At 40.7% G+C, this 17,500-nt stretch overlaps 1 protein-coding gene across 4 annotated transcripts in view; it reads left to right on the top strand.

The window, feature by feature from the left end:
* Positions 1 to 400: 400 nt before the first annotated feature.
* Positions 401 to 17,500, top strand: part of rbm46 (RNA binding motif protein 46) — a 29,184-nt gene continuing 12,084 nt past the window's right edge. For all 4 annotated transcript variants that reach the window (XR_014381503.1, XM_045701663.2, XM_082965369.1 and 1 more), the window contains exons 1-11: positions 401 to 545; positions 894 to 1,083; positions 1,840 to 1,884; positions 1,984 to 2,119; positions 2,260 to 2,363; positions 2,924 to 2,976; positions 3,187 to 3,316; positions 5,276 to 5,378; positions 6,991 to 7,072; positions 7,502 to 7,626; positions 7,880 to 8,013. Coding sequence is in view for 3 of the 4 variants with exons in the window: in XM_045701663.2 (XP_045557619.1) it covers positions 939 to 1,083; positions 1,840 to 1,884; positions 1,984 to 2,119; positions 2,260 to 2,363; positions 2,924 to 2,976; positions 3,187 to 3,316; positions 5,276 to 5,378; positions 6,991 to 7,072; positions 7,502 to 7,626; positions 7,880 to 8,013 (1,057 nt within the window). In the remaining variant the exon portion in view is untranslated. The remainder of the gene's footprint in view (positions 546 to 893; positions 1,084 to 1,839; positions 1,885 to 1,983; positions 2,120 to 2,259; positions 2,364 to 2,923; positions 2,977 to 3,186; positions 3,317 to 5,275; positions 5,379 to 6,990; positions 7,073 to 7,501; positions 7,627 to 7,879; positions 8,014 to 17,500) is intronic.

Genomic DNA, 17,500 nt, shown 5'->3' with positions numbered 1-17,500 from the left:
AATGGTCAGAGTGGGCTGTTCTGTCATTTGTGTTTGGAAGTAGCTAACAAGATAGCCAACTTTATACTGGTTAGTTTGGGTGGCAGGTAGCCTAGCGTTGGGTCGGTAACCGAAAGGTTGCTGAATCGAATCCCCGAGCTGACAAGGTAAAAATCTCTCGTTTATGCCCCTGAACAAGGCAGTTAAACCCCACTGTTCCCCCGGGTAGACCGTCATTATAAATAAGAATTTGTTCTTAACTGGCATGCCTAGTTAAATAAAAAAATTAAAAAAAATAAAAATACATTTACAAATGAACTCTGGTACTCCAGAGTTAATTTACGAACACACCCCAATTATCCCGCCTTTCGTACTCACAACACACGCTGATTGGCTGGATCTGGATGATCGCGGTCGCCCTTGGCAACTGGAGGACAAACCGGTTTTCTCTGAGGGGAATTTCATATCTGACTAAACTAAATTCATCACGGTAGCGAATATATACACACTATAAATTGATCAAATCCACGGGGTTTTACCTATAATACATATATTTACGAACTGAGGTAAGGCAATTTTTATTTTTAACTTTTACTAATTAACCGTCGAGCTAGCTAACTAATAGCAAAGCTAGCTAGCTAGCGTTAATTCCCGCCTAGCTAGCTAAAGTAACAGTAACTTTAACGTCGCTGGTAAATTATTGTACTGTAACGTTAGCTAGCAAAGACCGCGGTTTATACGAATTTGTTTATTAATCTAGCTATTAATAACTTTGTTATTAACATAACTAGCGATATATTTATGTTGTCAACTTAATTAAAACAATTCTGGTTAATTTGCTAGCTAGCTAAACCAAAAGACGAGTGGAAAACATAGATCAACTTCATTATTAATCCACTGAAATATTTTAACAGGAATTCCCTAACGTTAGCTAGCCGTCCACACCACGTTAGCTAACCATGGACGGAGACGGCGGTAGTTTGATGGGGGAGGACGGGAGGACCGAGAGCCCAAACGAGGCTGCGCTTCTAGCGCTGATGGAGAGCACAGGATACAGCATGGTACAGGAGAATGGACAGAGGAAGTTCGGTGGCCCGCCTCCAGGTGTGTGTGTGTGTGTGTGTGTGTGTGTGTGTGTGTGAGACAGAGAGAAACAGTATGTAAGTTAACAACTGGTTGAATTCAACTGGTATGTCTGAGAGGGAGCGAGAGAGAGAAGATAGCACCAATTGTGTGTGTAAGAGAGTACGGTTACATGCATACAATAACGCGATTAATGTGGATAGTCAGATTAAAACCTTTGCATGCTTTGCAAGAAGAACGTTTTCGCTAAAATATTCCTATTTACCTGGAATCGTGTTATTTTTGGGAAGCATATTGCATTTTGAGTTTGTATGTGAAAACTACTAAGACGCATAAATTCACAACTCACTTCACTCACGCTAAGGAGGGAGGCTTTCTCGGCTAGTGTTAGCACATGCGCAGATCATATACACAGCTGAAATGCTGACATGTTGGGCTGCCGGGAGTGGCTTCATATCTACTGACATTGAAGTGATGTAAACTTTGCACCTTCCCATTAATAATGGTGATTAGATTATGAATGATTAATATAGGCGTGATGAACTTCAACGATTTCTCTCTCTCTCCTCATTCCTCCTCTCTCTCCTCATTCCTCCTCTCCTCATTCCTCCTCTCTCTCCTCATTCCTCCTCCTCTCTTTCCTCCTCTCTCTCCTCATTCCTCCTCCTCGCCTCTCATCATTCTCTCTCCTCATCCTTCCTTCTCTCTCTCCTCATCCTTCTCTCTCGCTCTCTCTCTCTCTCTCTCTCTCTCTTTCCCTTTCCTCCTTCTCCTCAGGTTGGGATGGCCCTCCTCCCCCACGAGGGTGTGAGGTGTTTGTAGGTAAGGAACCACATGTAATCTACTTACACACACACACACACACGTCAGTATAAGAGTATAATGACGATAAGAGAATCTTTGTGGGTGTGGTATCTTAAGGTAAGATCCCTAGGGACATGTATGAGGATGAGTTGGTGCCAGTGTTTGAGAGAGCTGGGAGAATCTATGAGTTCAGACTGATGATGGAGTTTAGTGGAGAGAACCGGGGCTACGCTTTCGTCATGTACACTACCAGGTAGGGATTATTCCCCCCCCCTTTCTCTATCTATCTCTCTCATCCCCTTCTCATCCCTCTCTCATCATTCTCCCCTCCTGTGTGTGTGTGTGTGTGTGTGTGTGTGTGTGTGGTGGGTGTGTGTGTGTGTGTGCTTACAGAGAGGCAGCTCAGAGATCCATCCATCTCCTAGACAACCATGAGATCAGACCAGGGAAGTTTATAGGAGTGTGTGTCAGTCTGGACAACTGTAGATTGTTCATAGGTAGGAATGACTTCAACACTTATCCACAACACAATATGGTTGGTATAGTAATACATCCAATATTGTGATAGTCAAGACTATACTCTATTTGAACTTAACAAATCAAAACTGTGCAGTTTCATCAGTTAGGCTGTGTCAAGATGTTAAATGAAGTCTACATTTATTAACTAAGCCTTATTTTTTTTCCCCCATTCTAACATTGTTTAATGAGAATTCGACTGTAATATGGTAAATAAAATGGTTTTTTTTAAAATGGAATTATCTAGTCGTTAACGTCGCAAATCGATTTTGGATATTTGGAGAAGCATATCGTAGAAGAGATCTGCCCAAATATCACCTAACCCTACAACTTAACCATAAGATCAGATCAGGGAAGTTTATAGCTGTGTGTGTGTCTGTCTGGACAACTGTAGACTATTCATAGGTAGGAATGACTTCAACACAATCTTGTCTGAACTCATATGTCTATTTCAGCAATGGGAAAATATCACTCAAATGTGTTGTTTTAGATTTTAGATAGCTCATTTACTAATGATAGGAATGCCCTCCTCGTTTTACAGGGTCCATACCCAAAGACAAGACGAAGGAGGAAATACTAGTGGAGATGAGGAAGGTTAGTGTGATCACGTGGTCTCGTAATGAGGTAGGGAATTTCCCCTTGTTCTGATGGTCAAGATGTCGGTTTCTCCTGTGGCTCAGGTCATGGTTCAGATCATGCCCTTGACACGCATACTCATGACACACAACCTGGTGAGTGGCGTACACACACTCACACACACACACACACACACACACTGTGTATCAATCGGTGTGTGTTGTCTAGGTAACAGAAGGAGTGGTAGATGTCATAGTTTACCCCAGCGCTACAGACAAGACTAAGAACAGAGGGTTTGCCTTCGTTGAGTACGACTCTCACAAAGCAGCTGCCATGGCACGGAGGAAACTAATACCAGGTATACACACACACACACCAATAAACTTTGATTGGATTTTACACACGCGCACACTCTACAAGTCTTACAAAGCTGCAGCCGTTGTACTAATGAAAGTCATACCAGATGTACTTGTCCAGGGTTACAATATAAATGTGTGTTGTTGGGGGACTAGAGGACTGGAGTTGGGCTGTTGGGGGACTAGAGGACTGGAGTTGGGCTGTTGGGGGACTAGAGGACTGGAGTTGGGCTGTTGGTGGACTAGAGGACTGGAGTTGGGCTGTTGGGGGACTAGAGGACTGGAGTTGGGCTGTTGGGGGACTAGAGGACTGGAGTTGGGCTGTTGGGGGACTAGAGGACTGGAGTTGGGCTGTTGGTGGACTAGAGGACTGGAGTTGGGCTGTTGGTGGACTAGAGGACTGGAGTTGGGCTGTTGGTGGACTAGAGGACTGGAGTTGAAATGTTGGGAGTTTAGTCAGTTATAGTAGTAGCAGTACCTCGGAGTTACTGTAGAGGGGCCTAAAACTAAACAATTGATATCAAATGTTATTGGTCACATACACATGGGTAGCAGATGTTAATGCGAGTGTAGCGAAATGCTTGTGCTTCTAGTTCCGACCGTGCAGTAATATCTAACAAGTAATCTAACAATTTCACAACAACTACCTTATACACACAAATGTAAAGGGATGAATAAGAATATTTACATATAAATATATGGATGAGCGATGGCCGTGCAGGCACAGGCAAGATGGTGTAGAATACACTATATACATATGAGATGAGTAATGTGGGAGGAGTATGTAAACATGATTAAAGTGGCGTTATTTAAAGTGACTAGTGAAGTCCATTTATTAAAGTGGCCAGAGATTTGAGTCTGTATGTTGGTAGCAGCCTCTCTGTGTTAGTGATGGCTGTTTGACAGTCTGATGGCCTTTGAGATAGAAGCTGTTTTTCAATCTCTCGGTCCCTGCTTTGATGTACCTGTACTGACCTCTCCTGCTGGATGATAGAGGGGTGAACAGGCAGCGGCTCGGGTGGATGTTGTCCTTGATGATCTTTTTGGCCTTCCTGTGACATCGGGTGCTGTAGGTGTCCTGGATAGATTTATAGGTGCCATAGCTAGGGACCTATAAATCTGCATGGCTGGGAACGCAGTCGATATCACGGAATCCAGACATTAAAACAGAATTCAACAATATATTGATTTTTTTTTTTTTTTTAATGCATTAATTTGCCCAAGTTTATCATAAGACATGAACAAAAGACATCAGTGACTGGTATTTTCCTTCAACTTTCAACGCGGCACCGTCATAGGATGCCACCTTCCCAACAAGTCAGTTCGTCAAATTTCTGCCCTGCTAGTGCTGCCCCCCGGTCAACTGTAAGTGGCTGTTATTGTGAAGTGGAAACGTCTAGGAGCAACAACGGCTCAGCCGCAAAGTGGTAGGCCACACAAGCTCACAGAACGGGACCGCCGAGAGGGAATGTTCATGTCTGTGTCGTTGGTCTACCACTTTGTGTCGACGTTGGCAAGGATGGAAATGACAGCCGTCTTTTCTGGTAGATACAAAGGTTTTCCAAAAACCTTCTCAATTAAATGTTCACTACAAAGTAGCCTATGCCTAACTGGCAGAATGAAATCATGTTATTGTTTTTGTATCAGTCCAGTGACCATTTTGTTTTTGCAAACTCTTCAATCACAACGGTGATCTGGCTGGTGAGCAGTTGAATTAAAGGGTACACCCCGAAATATAAGTTCCTTCCATTTTTCCCAGCCTTCTAAAGGGGTGTCCTGATGTAGTTTAAGCTAATGTAATGGACTTAGAACATCCACTTTTATATTTTTTTCTATTTTAGAAATGTTTGGTTTTTTGAGAGCGAAAACTTGAAAACATAGGAAAAAAATTGTAACTGAAAAAAACTAAATGGAGAAAACTGATTTTTTTTGGGGGGGGGGGGGGGGGGGTGTATCTCCAGGTACGTTTCAGCTGTGGGGCCACACTATCCAGGTGGACTGGGCCGAACCAGAGAAGGATGTTGACGAGGAGACCATGCTACGTGTCAGAGTGCTCTACGTCAGGTGTGTGTGCGTGTGTGTGTGAATAATGGTCCTGTTATGCATGTATAACCGATAGCGACAGGCAATAGCCTGGTGGGTTGGAGCGTTGGGCCAGTAACTGAGCTGACAAGGCAAAAAATCTGTAATTCTGCCTGTGAGCAAGGCAGTTAACCCACTGTTCCCCCCCCGGGGGCGCGGATGTCATGGATGTCGATTTTGGCCTCTGATTCAGAAGGGTTTGATTAAATGCGGCAGACACCATTTGAGGTTGAATGCATTCAGATCTACAGCTGACTAGGTATCACCCTTTCCCTCATATCTACCCACGCAGTCATAAATCCCCTTGAAAGTACGTCGGCTACGGCATGTTTGTTTGTAAGGATACGCCGTAGCTTTTTAAATGCAGACACGAAACCTTCTCTGGAGATGGTTAAGAACGTTGAACTGACATTTTACTACCTGTAAAGGAATGCTGCTTCTGAAGCAGGAGTAACGTCCATCACTAGGCGACCAGAACTGTCATTCAAATAATCTCGAGCTCCCTGCACGCAGACCACTCTCACTCTCTCCTACAAAAAGTACTTTAATATAGTTTGACTTATCAAGACATTTAGTTGAAAGAAAACATCTTCCACTAGGAATCGACTCCTAAGATTCAATATTTTTTGGAACGGAGGAGACCGATCAGTTGCCGTACTTCAGAGAACACAAACACTTGCATCTTTCGTAGCGAGCTAGTGAGGGATTGAGAGAGGAGAGGGGCACAGTATAGGCAGGTCAGCTACCAGACACACAGTCAGAACCGTGCACTAGGTCTATCTATCAGTATAGGCAGGTCAGCTACCAGACACAGTCAGAACCGTGCACTAGGTCTATCTATCAGTATAGACAGGTCAGCCACCAGACAGACAGAACCGTGCACTAGTCCTATCTATCAGTATAGACAGGTCAGCCACCAGACAGACAGTCAGAACCGTGCACTAGGTCTATCTATCAGTATAGGCAGGTCAGCCACCAGACAGACAGAACCGTGCACTAGTCCTATCTATCAGTATAGACAGGTCAGCCACCAGACAGACAGTCAGAACAGTGTACTAGGTCTATCTATCAGTATAGACAGGTCAGCCACCAGACAGTCAGAACCGTGCACTAGTCCTATCTATCAGTATAGGCAGGTCAGCCACCAGACAGACAGTCAGAACAGTGTACTAGGTCTATCTATCAGTATAGACAGGTCAGCCACCAGACAGTCAGAACCGTGCACTAGGTCTATCTATCGGCAATCAAAAGCTGTATCTCTCAATTTCTTGCCTTGCAATGTCTCGCAACTTCAGTAAAACTTATCATCAATGAATAGGCTAGTATATTCTACTGGCAACAGACAAAAGACTGAACGCACACTGGCAAAGTGAAAGAGTAGGTGAGCCAGCTGCATTATGATTAGAATTTTGCTGGGGGGGAAACAAAAAAAAAAACCTTATTTCATTCCATTAAGGATCCCAATTTCGTTTTTTAACGTTTAAACTTTCACACCCCTAGCATGGGTAATGTGTGTGTGTGTTGGGGAATCAACCAAAAAGACTATTCTTTATGTCCCTGTTGACAACTTGACAATAAAATACACTTTTTTTAGAAACCTGATGATGACGACTACTGAAGATACACTGAGACAGGAGTTCTCTAGATTCAAACCTGGCACTGTGGAGAGAGTCAAGGTATTGGTGTCTGTGTCTGTGTGTGAGTGTCACTGCGCAATTCTTGAAAGACATTTTATTCATCAATATTTGTGGCCTTATTTTGGTCTCAAAACTGCCTTAAATTGACCTGTTTTTATCAGTAGAATAAAGCCAGATACTGAATTCTCTCTGAAAAGGTCAATACAATCCTTCAGGCTACTTCAAACCCTTTGAGGGTGGATATCTTGGGATTGGGTTGAAAGCAAAAAAATATATATTTATGTGGACTGCTAAATAAATTGGCAAAACAGTAGTCCTCTCTTCCTCCTCTCTATACTCTTTTAAAAGGCCAAAATCGGCTGACAATATCAGGCAACCAATACATTTCTCTGTCATCCTCTTGTGATGTGAAAGCAAGAAGACACTTTTTCTGTCTGTTTTCTACAGTATTTTTCTGTTCTCCTGTAGAAATTGACAGACTATGCGTTTGTCCACTACCACTCCCGTGAGGACGCGGTGACGGCTTTACACCTGATGAACGGAGCGCTGATCGACGGAGCCACCATCGAGGTCACCCTCGCCAAGCCTGTCAGGTAAAACAAATCAAAAACTTTATTTAAAATGCAACACACTTTTACAGTTAAACAGTAAAATGATAAACAACAAAACAGATGAAAGGTAGGCGAGTCAGCTACCGAAGGGTTGCCGGTTCGACTCCCAGCACCAATGGGATGTGCCCTTGAGCAAGGCGGCACTTAACCCCCTAGAACTGCTCGGCTCCAACCTGTGTGTGTCTATGTGTCTGTTTGTGTGAAAATGGATAAAGTAATCTTCTTCCTCCTTCAGTAAAGAGGGCGGGCGACGGTTCGGTAACCGTGGTTATGTCGGTAACAGTAACCTTGTGGGTCCCTACGGCGATGCGTCCTCCACCGGGAGTTTTCTCTTCCAGGGACGTGAGGATGGAGGCATGATGGGAGGAGGTAAATAAACCCCAGTTGATTGACCCTGAATGAACTGACCACTTATAGAGGACATTTTACTGATATATTAGTAGCCTTTACTAGAGAAATGTGAAGTTTGACCTTAAATAAGTCTGCTAATATGCGCAAATATCAACGGGACAATTGATAGCTACAAAATGCGTAGTAGCAGCAGCAGTAACAGTAGCAGCGGCAGTAACAGTAGCAGCGGCAGTAACAGTAGCAGCGGCAGTAACAGTAGCAGCGGCAGTAACTTTAGCAGCGGCAGTAACTTTAGCAGCGGCAGTAACTTTAGCAGCGGCAGTAACTTTAGCAGCAGTGGCAGTAACAGTAGCAGCGGCAGTAACTTTAGTAGCAGTAACAGTAGCAGTGGCAGTAGCAGCGGCAGTAATATTAGTAGTAGCAACAACAGTAGTAGTAGCAACAGTAGTAGTAGTAGCAACAGTAGTAGTAGCAACAGTAGTAGTAGTAGCAACAGTAGTAGTAGTAGCAACAGTAGTAGTAGCAGCAGTAGTAGTAGTAGCAGCAGTAGTAGTAGTAGTGGTTGTAGTAGTAGTAGTAGCAGCAGCAACAGTAGTAGCAAGAGTTGTAGTAGTAGTAGTAGCAGTAGTAGTAGTAGTAGCAACAGTAATAGTAGTGGTAGTAGTAGCAGCAACAGTAATAGTAGTAGTAGTAGCAAGAGTAATGGTAGTATCAGTAGTAGTAGCAACAGTATTAGTAGTAGCAACAGTAGTAGTAGTAGTGGTAGTAGTAGCAAAAGTAGTAGCAAAAGTAGTAGTAGTAGCAGCAGTAGTAGTAGTAGCAACAGTAATAGTAGTAGTGGTGGTGGTAGTAGTAGTAGTAGTAGCAAGAGTAATGGTAGTATCAGTAGTAGTAGCAGCAACAGCAGTAGTAGTAGTGGTAGTAGTTGCAACAGTAGTAGTAGTAGTAGCAACAGCAGCAGTAGTAGTAGCAGCAGTAGTAGTAGCAACAGTAGTAGTAGCAGAAGTAGTAGTAGTAGTAACAGCAGCAGTAGTAGTAGCAACAGTAATAGTAGTAGTGGTGGTGGTGGTAGTAGTAGTAGTAGTAGCAAGAGTAATGGTAGTATCAGTAGTAGTAGCAGCAACAGCAGTAGTAGTAGTAGCAACAGTAATAGTAGTAGTAGTAGCAGAAGTAGTGGTAGTAGTAGCAACAGTAATAGTAGTAGTTGTGGTGGTAGTAGTAGTAGTAGTAGCAAGAGTAATGGTAGTATCAGTAGTAGTAGCAGCAACAGCAGTAGTAGTAGTGGTAGTAGTTGCAACAGTAGTAGTAGTAGTAGCAACAGCAGCAGTAGTAGTAGCAACAGTAGTAGTAGCAACAGTAGTAGTAGTAGCAACAGTAGTAGTAGTAGCAACAGTAGTAGTAGTAGCAACAGTAGTAGTAGCAGCAGTAGTAGTAGTAGCAGCAGTAGTAGTGGTTGTAGTAGTAGTAGTAGCAGCAGCAACAGTAGTAGCAAGAGTTGTAGTAGTAGTAGTAGCAGTAGTAGTAGTAGTAGCAACAGTAATAGTAGTAGTAGTGGTAGTAGTAGCAGCAACAGTAATAGTAGTAGTAGTAGCAAGAGTAATGGTAGTATCAGTAGTAGTAGCAACAGTAGTAGTAGTAGTGGTAGTAGTAGCAAAAGTAGTAGTAGTAGCAGCAGTAGTAGTAGTAGCAACAGTAATAGTAGTAGTAGTAGCAGAAGTAGTGGTAGTAGTAGCAACAGTAATAGTAGTAGTAGTAGTAGCAAGAGTAATGGTAGTATCAGTAGTAGTAGCAGCAACAGCAGTAGTAGTAGTGGTAGTAGTTGCAACAGTAGTAGTAGTAGTAGCAACAGCAGCAGTAGTAGTAGCAGCAGTAGTAGTAGCAACAGTAGTAGTAGCAGAAGTAGTAGTAGTAGTAGTAGTAACAGCAGCAGTAGTTGTAGCAACAGTAATAGTAGTAGTGGTGGTGGTGGTAGTAGTAGTAGTAGCAAGAGTAATGGTAGTATCAGTAGTAGTAGCAGCAACAGCAGTAGTAGTAGTAGCAACAGTAATAGTAGTAGTAGTAGCAGAAGTAGTGGTAGTAGTAGCAACAGTAATAGTAGTAGTTGTGGTGGTAGTAGTAGTAGTAGTAGCAAGAGTAATGGTAGTATCAGTAGTAGTAGCAGCAACAGCAGTAGTAGTAGTGGTAGTAGTTGCAACAGTAGTAGTAGTAGTAGCAACAGCAGCAGTAGTAGTAGCAGCAGTAGTAGTAGCAACAGTAGTAGTAGCAGAAGTAGTAGTAGTAGTAACAGCAGCAGTAGTAGTAGCAACAGTAATAGTAGTAGTGGTAGTAGTTGCAACAGTAGTAGTAGTAGTAGCAACAGTAGTAGTAGCAACAGTAGTAGTAGCAGCAGTAGTAGTAGTAGCAGCAGTAGTAGTAGTAGTGGTTGTAGTAGTAGTAGTAGCAGCAGCAACAGTAGTAGCAAGAGTTGTAGTAGTAGTAGTAGCAGTAGTAGTAGTAGTAGCAACAGTAATAGTAGTGGTAGTAGTAGCAGCAACAGTAATAGTAGTAGTAGTAGCAAGAGTAATGGTAGTATCAGTAGTAGTAGCAACAGTATTAGTAGTAGCAACAGTAGTAGTGGTAGTAGTAGCAAAAATAGTAGCAAAAGTAGTAGTAGTAGCAGCAGTAGTAGTAGTAGCAACAGTAATAGTAGTAGTGGTGGTGGTAGTAGTAGTAGTAGTAGCAAGAGTAATGGTAGTATCAGTAGTAGTAGCAGCAACAGCAGTAGTAGTAGTGGTAGTAGTTGCAACAGTAGTAGTAGTAGTAGCAACAGCAGCAGTAGTAGTAGCAGCAGTAGTAGTAGCAACAGTAGTAGTAGCAGAAGTAGTAGTAGTAGTAACAGCAGCAGTAGTAGTAGCAACAGTAATAGTAGTAGTGGTGGTGGTGGTAGTAGTAGTAGTAGTAGCAAGAGTAATGGTAGTATCAGTAGTAGTAGCAGCAACAGCAGTAGTAGTAGTAGCAACAGTAATAGTAGTAGTAGTAGCAGAAGTAGTGGTAGTAGTAGCAACAGTAATAGTAGTAGTTGTGGTGGTAGTAGTAGTAGTAGTAGCAAGAGTAATGGTAGTATCAGTAGTAGTAGCAGCAACAGCAGTAGTAGTAGTGGTAGTAGTTGCAACAGTAGTAGTAGTAGTAGCAACAGCAGCAGTAGTAGTAGCAACAGTAGTAGTAGCAACAGTAGTAGTAGTAGCAACAGTAGTAGTAGTAGCAACAGTAGTAGTAGTAGCAACAGTAGTAGTAGCAGCAGTAGTAGTAGTAGCAGCAGTAGTAGTGGTTGTAGTAGTAGTAGTAGCAGCAGCAACAGTAGTAGCAAGAGTTGTAGTAGTAGTAGTAGCAGTAGTAGTAGTAGTAGCAACAGTAATAGTAGTAGTAGTGGTAGTAGTAGCAGCAACAGTAATAGTAGTAGTAGTAGCAAGAGTAATGGTAGTATCAGTAGTAGTAGCAACAGTAGTAGTAGTAGTGGTAGTAGTAGCAAAAGTAGTAGTAGTAGCAGCAGTAGTAGTAGTAGCAACAGTAATAGTAGTAGTAGTAGCAGAAGTAGTGGTAGTAGTAGCAACAGTAATAGTAGTAGTAGTAGTAGCAAGAGTAATGGTAGTATCAGTAGTAGTAGCAGCAACAGCAGTAGTAGTAGTGGTAGTAGTTGCAACAGTAGTAGTAGTAGTAGCAACAGCAGCAGTAGTAGTAGCAGCAGTAGTAGTAGCAACAGTAGTAGTAGCAGAAGTAGTAGTAGTAGTAACAGCAGCAGTAGTAGTAGCAACAGTAATAGTAGTAGTGGTGGTGGTGGTAGTAGTAGTAGTAGCAAGAGTAATGGTAGTATCAGTAGTAGTAGCAGCAACAGCAGTAGTAGTAGTAGCAACAGTAATAGTAGTAGTAGTAGCAGAAGTAGTGGTAGTAGTAGCAACAGTAATAGTAGTAGTTGTGGTGGTAGTAGTAGTAGTAGTAGCAAGAGTAATGGTAGTATCAGTAGTAGTAGCAGCAACAGCAGTAGTAGTAGTGGTAGTAGTTGCAACAGTAGTAGTAGTAGTAGCAACAGCAGCAGTAGTAGTAGCAGCAGTAGTAGTAGCAACAGTAGTAGTAGCAGAAGTAGTAGTAGTAGTAACAGCAGCAGTAGTAGTAGCAACAGTAATAGTAGTAGTGGTAGTAGTTGCAACAGTAGTAGTAGTAGTAGCAACAGTAGTAGTAGCAACAGTAGTAGTAGTAGCAGCAGTAGTAGTAGCAGCAGTAGTAGTAGTAGTAGTAGCAACAGTAGTAGTAGTAGCAATAGTAGTAGTGGTTGTAGTAGTAGTAGTAATAGTAGGAGCAACAGTAGCAACAGCAGCAGTAGTAGTAGCAACAGTAGTAGTAGCAACAGTAGTAGTAGCAACAGTAGTAGTAGCAACAGTAGTAGTAGTAGCAGCAGCAGTAGTAGTAGCAGTAGTAGCAACAGTAGTAGTAGTGGTTGTAGTAGTAGTAACAGCAGTAGTAGTAGTAGGAGCAACAGTAGCAACAGCAGCAGTAGTAGTAGTAATAGTAGTAGTAGCAAGAGTAATGGTAGTATCAGTAGTAGTAGCAATAGTAATGGTAGTATCAGTAGTAGTAGTAGCAACAGTAGTAGTAGTAGTAGTAGTAGTAGTAGTAGCCTCGGATGCAAGCTAGTCACCTTTCGGCAAAATTTACCGTTTTGAATCCAAAATAGGTGACCTACGTGATTCGTGTAAATCCGATGAGAACAGTTGAGAGTGGGGGGGCTTTGCATGACTACTGGTTGTATTACAAATGAATGATGTGCGTTTGGAGCAATACTGGCTGCTGTATTCAAGGCTCAGCCAGTCGTTCACTTAACAACAGAATGCAGCACGCGATTGAAGAGAGAAGAGATTGGTTAGTTTACCGCATCAGCACGCTCTGAAAAGACAGCGGGTGAGTTGAAAGGCAGTTTACCACTTAACTTACAGCAGCATGTCCCCTGAACGATAACTAAGAGGTAGGTGAGAAGCCTGACCACGGAGACGGGGGTGAGAAGGTGATGAAAGCGTACTTCATGAGCTGTAACCGATGAAAACTGGCATTTGGAAAGTTTGAAGTGAGGGAGAAAGTGTGGTGAATAAGTTTTGTTTGCATTGTTAAGTATCTTGCTAGCTGTATCGAATGATCTGTTTGCTAGCCAGAGAAATGTTGAGCAACATTAGCCAACTTTACTAATCAAAGAATTGAGTTCATGGTGTGAAAATTAGCCGGCTAATTAAAGTCAGACAGCTAACATTAGCTAGCTGGGTGAAAATGAGACGTTGCTTGTTAATAAACAAGTGTAGCTGGAGCTGGGCCCGGCTAAAGCTGGATTCCACTATAGAGGTGAAAGGAACACAACACTCTTTCTCACTTTTTCAATACAGTGGATAAAAAGGGGTATGCCAGGTACTCTCTGCCTGAAAGAGATCAATTATGCCCACAAATGGTATCATGCTCTCCTGGCACATTGTATAACAGATGTTCACAGGCAGAAAGTGTACAATGCAGTGTAGCCCAAAGATATTGCTTTTGTTGTGTTGAACTTTGACAGTGACACGTGCGTGAGTGAAGGGGGGGGGGATTATTACATTTTTTTTTTACTCAGTGAATGTTATTTTTGCGCTCATGTAGCCTTGCGCACTTGATCAATGTCTACTACAGTGGCCACTATAATAGAGCTAAAATAGAATGCCTGTTTGTTTCATTCTATTTCTACTTAAGAGTTATTTTTTTCTTCTCCCAAGTGCAATATTTATGTGTGTATGGTCGTTCTATTATAAAGGCTGTCATGGCTAACTGCAATATTAGTGAATTGTTTTTTTTTCTTAAGGCTTGAGTGTCATTTGCAGTAAAGTCTAGGCAACAAATAACATTGGATTGCTTTCTATACATTTTTGAGCTGTGAGTTTGGTTCACATGAAGCACTTTTTTATTTGACACACACAGACTGATCATGTAGATCATATTCTTTGTTATTTAATTAGTTAGAGCCTGCATTTCCCCCTAGAAGGGATGTTTCAGTGCAACAGGAAAAAGTGGCAACCTTTTTGGGCCCTCATCAGTTTGCATCAATAGCAACAGTAGTAGTAGTAGTAGTAGTAGTAGTAGTAACAGTAGTAGTAACAGTAGTAGTAGTAGTAGTAGTAGTAACAGTAGTAGTAGTAGTAGTAGTAACAGATAGTAGTAGTAGTAGTAACAGATAGTAGTAGTAGTAGTAACAGATAGTAGTAGTAGTAGTAGTAGTAACAGTAGTAGTAGTAGTAACAGATAGTAGTAGTAGTAGTAACAGTAGTAGTAGTAGTAACAGATAGTAGTAGTAGTAGTAGTAACAGTAGTAGTAGTAGTAGTAACAGATAGTAGTAGTAGTAACAGTAGTAGTAGTAGTAGTAACAGATAGTAGTAGTAGTAACAGTAGTAGTAGTAACAGTAGTAGTAGTAGTAGTAGTAACAGTAGTAGTAGTAGTAGTAGTAACAGATAGTAGTAGTAGTAGTAGTAACAGGTAGTAGTAGTAGTAGTAACAGTAGTAGTAGTAGTAACAGATAGTAGTAGTAGTAGTAGTAACAGTAGTAGTAGTAGTAACAGATAGTAGTAGTAGTAGTAGTAGTAACAGTAGTAGTAGTAGTAGTAACAGATAGTAGTAGTAGTAACAGTAGTAGTAGTAGTAGTAACAGATAGTAGTAGTAGTAGTAGTAACAGTAGTAGTAGTAACAGTAGTAGTAGTAGTAGTAACAGTAGTAGTAGTAGTAGTAACAGATAGTAGTAGTAGTAACAGTAGTAGTAGTAGTAGTAGTAACAGATAGTAGTAGTAGTAGTAGTAGCAACAGTAGTAGTAGTAGTAACAGTAGTAGTAGTAGTAACAGTAGTAGTAGTAGCAACAGTAGTAGTAGTAGTAGTAACAGATAGTAGTAGTAGTAGTAGTAGTAACAGTAGTAGTAGTAGTAGTAACAGATAGTAGTAGTAGTAGTAGTAGTAACAGTAGTAGTAGTATCAGTAGTAGCAACAGTAGTAGTAGTAGTAACAGTAGTAGTAGTAGTAACAGTAGTAGTAGTAGTAACAGTAGTAGTAGTAGTAGTAGTAGCAGTAGTAGTAGTAGTAACAGTAGTAGTAACAGTAGTAGTAGTAGTAACAGTAGTAGTAGTAACAGTAGTAGTAGTAGCAGTAGTAGTAGTAGCAACAGTAGTAGTAGTAGCAACAGTAGTAGTAGTAGTAACAGTACTAGTAGTAACAGTAGTAGTAGTAGTAACAGTGGTAGTAGTAGTAGTAGTAGTAACAGTAGTAGTAGTAGTAGTAGTAACAGTAGTAGTAGTAGTAGTAGTAACAGTGGTAGTAGTAGTAGTAACAGTAATAGTAGTAGTAGTAACAGTGGTAGTAGTAGTAGTAGTAGTAACAGTAGTAGTAGTAGTAGTAGTAACAGTAGTAGTAGTAGTAGTAACAGTAGTAGTAGTAGTAACAGTAGTAGTAGTAACAGTAGTAGTAGTAGTAACAGTAGTAGTAGTAGTAGTAGTAACAGATAGTAGTAGTAGTAGTAGTAGCAACAGTAGTAGTAGTAGTAACAGTAGTAGTAGTAGTAACAGTAGCAGTAGTAGTAGTAGCAACAGTAGTAGTAGTAGTAGTAACAGATAGTAGTAGTAGTAGTAGTAGTAACAGTAGTAGTAGTAGTAGTAACAGATAGTAGTAGTAGTAGTAGTAGTAACAGTAGTAGTAGTAGTAGTATCAGTAGTAGCAACAGTAGTAGTAGTAGTAACAGTAGTAGTAGTAGTAACAGTAGTAGTAGTAGTAACAGTAGTAGTAGTAGTAGTAGTAGCAGTAGTAGTAGTAGCAACAGTAGTAGTAGTAGTAACAGTAGTAGTAGTAGTAACAGTAGTAGTAGTAGTAACAGTAGTAGTAGTAACAGTAGTAGTAGTAGCAGTAGTAGTAGTAGCAACAGTAGTAGTAGTAGCAACAGTAGTAGTAGTAGTAACAGTACTAGTAGTAACAGTAGTAGTAGTAGTAACAGTGGTAGTAGTAGTAGTAGTAGTAACAGTAGTAGTAGTAGTAGTAGTAACAGTAGTAGTAGTAGTAGTAGTAACAGTGGTAGTAGTAGTAGTAACAGTAATAGTAGTAGTAGTAACAGTGGTAGTAGTAGTAGTAGTAGTAACAGTAGTAGTAGTAGTAGTAGTAACAGTAGTAGTAGTAGTAGTAACAGTAGTAGTAGTAGTAACAGTAGTAGTAGTAACAGTAGTAGTAGTAGTAACAGTGGTAGTAGTAGTAGTAGTAACAGTAGTAGTAGTAGTAACAGTAGTAGTAGTAGTAGTAGTAGTAACAGTAGTAGTAGTAGTAGTAGTAGTAGTAGTAACAGTAGTAGTAGTAGTAGTAACAGTAGTAGTAGTAGTAGTAGTAACAGTAGTAGTAGTAGTAACATTAGTAGTAGTAACAGTAGTAGTAACAGTAGTAGTAACAGTAGTAGTAGTAGTAGTAGTAACAGTAGTAGTAGTAACAGTAGTAGTAACAGTAGTAGTAGTAGTAACAGTAGTAGTAGTAGTAACAGTAGTAGTAGTAACAGTAGTAGTAGTAGAAACAGTAGTAGTAGTAGAAACAGTAGTAGTAGTAGTAACAGTAGTAACAGTAGTAGTAGTAGTAACAGTAGTAGTAGTTGTAACAGTAGTAGTAGTAGTAACAGTAGTAGTAGTAGTAGTAACAGTAGTAGTAGTAGTAGTTGTAACAGTGGTAGTAGTAGTAGTAGCAACAGTAGTAGTAACAGTAGTAGTAGTAGTAGTAACAGTAGTAGTAGTAGTAGTTGTAACAGTAGTAGTAGTAGTAACAGTAGTAGTAGTAGTAACAGTAGTAGTAGTAGTAGTAGTAACAGTAGTAGTAGTAGTAGTAACAGTAGTAGTAGTAGTAGTAGTAACAGTAGTAGTAGTAGTAACATTAGTAGTAGTAACAGTAGTAGTAGTAGTAACAGTAGTAGTAACAGTAGTAGTAGTAGTAGTAACAGTAGTAGTAGTAACAGTAGTAGTAACAGTAGTAGTAGTAGTAGTAACAGTAGTAGTAGTAGTAACAGTAGTAGTAGTAGTAGTAACAGTAGTAGTAGTAGTAACAGTAGTAGTAGTTGTAACAGTAGTAGTAGTAGTAACAGTAGTAGTAGTAGTAACAGTAGTAGTAGTAGTAGTTGTAACAGTGGTAGTAGTAGTAGTAGCAACAGTAGTAGTAACAGTAGTAGTAGTAGTAGTAACAGTAGTAGTAGTAGTAGTTGTAACAGTAGTAGTAGTAGTAACAGTAGTAGTAGTAGTAACAGTAGTAGTAGTAGTAGTAGTAACAGTAGTAGTAGTAGTAGTAGTAGTAACAGTAGTAGTAGTAGTAGTAACAGTAGTAGTAGTAGTAACAGTAGTAGTAGTAGTAACAGTAGTAGTAGTAGTAGTAACAGTAGTAGTAGTAGTTGTAACAGTAGTAGTAGTAGTAGTAACAGTAGTAGTAGTAACAGTAGTAGTAGTAACAGTAGTAGTA

Source organism: Salmo salar, chromosome 18 (assembly GCF_965601325.2).
Source record: "Salmo salar chromosome 18, fSalSal1, whole genome shotgun sequence".
In the NCBI taxonomy this organism is placed as follows: Eukaryota; Metazoa; Chordata; class Actinopteri; order Salmoniformes; family Salmonidae; genus Salmo; species Salmo salar.
This window is presented reverse-complemented; position numbering and strand designations above follow the sequence as displayed.